Raw genomic sequence first — 5,080 nt, 5'->3', positions numbered from 1 at the left:
TTTCGAGCGAATCCCTTGGGATTCCATCGGCTTTCGTGGTCTTTTGTGTGGTTTCGGGTTTGGTTCTTTCGATCTACGGTTCTAATCTTACGCGATGGTCATGGCTCTGGTGCATTGGTTCTTTGGGGGCTTAGCACGATGACACCCCACCATCCACTACCACATGAAATCCTTTGGCAAGCTCTGCCCCGCTCCGGTGATGGAGGTGTAAGGACAGCGGCCCGCCTCCGTTCTAGTGCTTGCCGTCGTTGGGTGGTCCAAAGATCTACTTGTAATTTTTATTATTTTTAGGTTTCTTTTTACTGCTACAGATGATCTGATCCTCTCACAAAAACAAAAACAAAAAAAACTTGTCTCCAAGCTCTAGTATGTTCTTTTTGGTGTTTTTTGTTTGTATTCTGTTTCTGCGCAGTTTTCCGAAATTAATCACGCGACTCTGTCCTGCCTATATTGCATAGCTCCTGTCCTTCCTCTAAAAAAAGAGAAATTGAAACTTATCATGTTGTTCACGCGCACGAACCCATCATTAATCAGCAACCGTATTATTGAGATGCAATATGCCAATGCACTCCCAAACGTGCATTAATTTATTGTTCCTAGGACATACAAAATGGCCCGTTCGTTGTACACTCGTACATCGTGCAACCTATCGCTATAGAACAAGCCAGAAATCTTCTTTTTTTTCTTGAAACTGACAAACCAGAAATCAATATTGATCGTCAGATCAAACTCGCGTGAGGCATTCGGTAAATGGAAAACGCCCAAATAAATCCACACACATCATGCATGGGAGCAGCTCCTGAATCTGCATGTAATCTTGAATTAGGCGCCGTTCATAAGTGGTTTCTTCATCTCCCATGCCGTTAGCCCTGACACCTTGATATCCGTCTTGCCGTTGTTGAACACGTGAAGGTGCGCGTTCTTGCCTATGGCGAGCGATGGGTAGACTCGAGAGAGAATGCATGTCCTGCCTCCCGCGCCAAAGCTCTCGATGACCGACCGATCAATCTAAAACGAGCAAAAAGAAGTGCCGTGGAATCAGTAACGACGAATTTGTTTACAGTAGGATCGAGCTGAGAATATATGGATATACCAGCGTCCTCAACGATATCTTGCCCTTTGCGATGTCAGTATCAACAAATCCTGCGAAGGTTGGCTGGTACAGGTTCGGGTTCAGAGATGACCTGCACGGGACAAAACCGGACCAACCATCGTCTAATGTCAGTATAATAACGCACACGAAAATTGCGTGCGTGTGTGAGCCACACGTGTTTTTAACATTCGCGCGAGTGCCATCTCCTTTTGCTAATGCGTGCACCTTAATGGCTATGATCCACACCTGAGATAGTTAATTAAGGGAGTGAACAATTACGGAGATGCAATTAGGCGGAGCGCGCACGTACTTGGTGGGGTCGGAGCACATGAGAACCACGGGCTTGCCGCGCCCGGCGGCCTTAAACACCCTGAAGAAGACCGCGGTTCTCTCCTCCAGCTTGGACGAGGCGAGCACCCACAGACCGAAGGGCCCCACGCCGCCCTCCACGCCTGCGCCCCGCACGCTGCACAGCTTCTCGGCGTCGTCGGCCAACGCTGGGTCCAGCGCCTCCGCACTCTCCAGGTCAAGGCTCGGCAGCTCAAAGCTCACCTCGACGTCAGCCTGACGAACCATCAACAGAAATGCAGATGTTAGTTAGTTGGTCGTTAACGGATCATTAACGAACCTACTGGCAAAAAGGAAAAAGGTGCCCTACATATGCCCTTGATTAATTAATTTGTTTCGCATTAGCAGAGCTAATTAGACACTAGCACTAATAGCGCTGGGAGCGTATATACATGCATATGCAGCAAATTAAATTCGATGTGCGTGCATGACGACGATCGAGCTGGAGATTGAAAATGCAGGGGAGAGTGGTGAAATCCGTGGAGTAAAAAGGCACAACACAGCAGAAAGCCACACGATACAAGCACTTCCTCCGGCCAACAAAATATGTCTCAAGTTTCTCAAAATTTAGATGTATTTAAACATAATTTAGTATATAATACATTTAAATTTAGTTAAAGTTGAGACATATTTCGTTGGACGGAGAGAGCAGTATAGCTTGGGAGAGGAAGTGGACACTGCACAGTGGACACAACTTACAGAAATGCATGCATGCGCCGGATAAGATTGGCGGTCCAAGATAACACCCATGCATGCATGCTGGCATGCTGCCATATGGCTGAGCAGTTTCGCAGGCCGGCACTGGTGCATGTCAATAGTGCTCTCTTGCTTTTTTGGTCTTATTATAGAATGTTGCCTTTGCTCGCAAACAGACGTAGATGAACTAACTAGGAAGAAAAGAAAATTAGGAATCATACGTTTGTGCTAAGCTCACTCACCTGTGCGGTTTGCAGCCCGGTGACCTCGACATGTTCTCCCTGCTTGATCAACATGTCCTTGAGAATGACCGGCCTTTTACCCCTGAGCGCCTCCAGCTCCTCCACCGGCCACTGCATCAGCTGCTTCCCACTGGAGTCCAGCCAAACCTTCCTCGGAATCGCCTAAAAATATCACATATATATATACCGCTAGTTAATTGTCTAAGATACATACCATCATCTTTTGCAAAAAAACGAATGATTTGACTACAGAGCACATGCTGATATATACAGTGTGTGAAGATATATGACACCGCTGTTCTGACAAAGAAATTGTTCCTTCTGTTTTCTCTACAAGATGTAATAACTTCTTAAAATTTGACAAAAATATATATAAATGTATTTAATTATATATATGATATCAAATAAGTATATCACCACTGATTTTGTAAAGCCAACCTAGAGTTGTAGGTGTTAGTCGTTTTTCTATAGACTTGATCCAATTTCAAGTTAGACTTGGGTCAAAGGTAGAACATCTTATAAAAAAAGAATTGAAGTGATCAAGTAACTAACTAGCTAGTCACGGACATGCATGTTAGCTACGTACCTGGATTCCGGCCCATCCCTTGGCAACGTCGTCGACTGCGGTGTCGGACTCGTTAGCCCAGCCCCACAGGATCCGACGACGCTTCACGGGGTCATAGAATGTCTTGGACGCGTAAAAGTTGCCGTAGTCATACCTTAGATGACGCTTGTCACCCGAAGGATCATCCGGCACGTATCGCTCGGTGATCCGGTCGTAGGTGCCGACGGTGTAGTAATCGTACCGGCGTAGGTCGAGGCTGTTCTTGAGCACATGCTTGATCTTTGGGCTGGACATGACCGATGTGTCAAGGCCGTGCTGCTGGCCGCCAACCGTGACCGGGTAGAAGTCCGGGCACTCCCACATTCCTGTGGGCGCCGAGTGCAGCGGCTTCCTCGCCCTTGTCCACCGCTTGAAGTCGCGGCTCCGGTACACGTATGCCACGCCACGGGACGCGCCCGAAAGGCTGCCTACGAGCATGCGCCAGTGCCCGTCGGCGTACCATGCCGTGGTCGGGTCACGGAACTGCGTCGCGTTGATGCCGCCCTCGGGCACGATGATCGGGTTGTGACCCGGCTTGACCCAATCCTGGAGCAGCGGGTCTGACTTGTTCCTGGGGTAGGCTATGTTCTGGACCTCGTAGTTGCTATCCGGGCGATCGATGCCGGTGTACATGATCACCGGCGTGCCATCAGGAAGGATCGTCGCCGAGCCCGACCAGCAGCCGTACATGTCGGACTTGATGCTGGGCTCGATGGCCGTCTTCAGTGCCACCCAGTTGATGAGGTCACGAGACACCGAGTGCGCCCACACGATGCTTCCCCACACGGCCCCTTTGGGGTTATACTGGTAGAAGAGATGGTACCACCCCTTGTAATACATCGGCGCTGCATTCATGCATGTATAAAGTTTGTTCATTTAATCAGATCAGAAGTCCAAAAAACAACAGCCTCCATACTACCCTAATTATCAATGAGCAACAGTTTCTCTTCATAAGCTAATTAATGTTTTCTCTACAAGTGGAAGTTTGCATGTGAGTCCAAGTATGCCAGCCATTCTGAATAGCATGTGGCGTCAGTGTTCAATGGATTTGCAAGTTGCAGGCAGCACACACACACAGAATCTAGCAGATAGCACCGAATTCATCACACACGACAGAGATGCGGGAGAGGAAGATGACGTACCGTTTGGATCTAGCGTGGCAATCGGAGAGCGGAGCATCCCACCAACAGGATAAGAGAAAACGTCACAAGTTAGAACCATCTAAACCCGTTGGAAAAAAGTTACAGTATTAAACAGAACTGTATTAAAGTAGGACAACAACCTTGTTAATGACCCTTTTGCAAAAAAATAAGATAGTTAATGGAGAATTGTCAGGGAGCATGCGAGCCCGCCGCTAGTGCAAGCTACATATGTACTGGAATGCTACAATTCTGGTTCATCGACATGAACAATTGACAAGCAAGTTGGAGTAATTTAGCCGTTGACTTAGGATAGCTTTCATGTATCATGATCAAAACCAACGGCTGACGACTCAGATGGCACGAGAGGCCTCCTAGACTGCCTAGTTTTACTGTCCTAATTTAGTTCTAAGCTCTCGAACAAGATAGATGGGCTAGCTGGCATATACCGTTGATCCAATTCTTTGGGGGCCGGAAGTGGTACCCAGAGCTCAGCTCGGCATCAACAATGGAAGGCGGAACGGTGGCTGCGGCAGCCTCGGTCTCTAGGAGTTGGTTCTCGTAGACGACATGTGACGCCCCGGCGAGCTGCAACAGCAACAGCAGCAGCACCGGCCATGCCCATGCGACTCTATCGTGAAGACCTCCCATTGCTGCCTCTCAGCTCTCACACTTGACACAGAGGTGGTAGCGAGCACAAAGCGTAGAAGAAGGTGTGCACAAGCAGAGGAGCAACGGGGTCTTATTTATACTGCGAGGGCAGGCTATTCGCTAAAAGTTTAAAGCTTGCGGGCTGGAAAGAAAAAAAGCTCACTTGGAGAAACAAAGGTTTTTCCTGGGAACAATATTAGCTAGACATAACAGTCAGACAATTCACGTCATCTGATAGGGAGATATCACGAATTTCCTTCGGTTTTCAATGTTGATTTAGGACTTCATCAGGTAACTTCTCTGGACT

The 5,080-nt window shown here is 48.0% G+C and overlaps 1 protein-coding gene across 1 annotated transcript; it reads right to left on the bottom strand.

Annotated features, from left to right (window-relative positions):
• Positions 1 to 523: 523 nt before the first annotated feature.
• On the bottom strand, positions 524 to 4,846 carry LOC100838542 (beta-fructofuranosidase, insoluble isoenzyme 2). The gene is made up of 7 exons (XM_003579656.4): positions 4,572 to 4,846; positions 4,126 to 4,134; positions 2,966 to 3,828; positions 2,380 to 2,541; positions 1,404 to 1,657; positions 1,094 to 1,184; positions 524 to 1,008 (listed from the first exon to the last, which is right to left on the bottom strand). The coding sequence occupies exons 1-7, from the start codon at positions 4,771 to 4,773 to the stop codon at positions 823 to 825; spliced, it is 1,767 nt and encodes a 588-aa protein (XP_003579704.1). The 5' UTR covers positions 4,774 to 4,846; the 3' UTR covers positions 524 to 822.
• Between the last annotated feature and the right edge of the window lie 234 nt (positions 4,847 to 5,080).

Source organism: Brachypodium distachyon, chromosome 5 (genome assembly GCF_000005505.3).
Source record: "Brachypodium distachyon strain Bd21 chromosome 5, Brachypodium_distachyon_v3.0, whole genome shotgun sequence".
In the NCBI taxonomy this organism is placed as follows: Eukaryota; Viridiplantae; Streptophyta; class Magnoliopsida; order Poales; family Poaceae; genus Brachypodium; species Brachypodium distachyon.
The sequence above is the reverse complement of the archived record's forward strand: the minus strand, read 5'-3'. Positions and strand labels throughout refer to the sequence as shown.

Bases quoted from the DNA above. Each gene is read 5' to 3' on its own strand.
- LOC100838542 (XM_003579656.4), bottom strand. From the start codon at position 4,773: ATGGGAGGTCTTCACGATAGAGTCGCATGGGCATGGCCGGTGCTGCTG. The intron at 1,185-1,403 runs GTACGTGCGCGC...TGTCCCGTGCAG, and splicing joins ATGTGCTCCGACCCCACCAA to GTCATCTCTGAACCCGAACC. The intron at 1,009-1,093 runs GTATATCCATAT...TGCTCGTTTTAG, and splicing joins AGATATCGTTGAGGACGCTG to ATTGATCGGTCGGTCATCGA.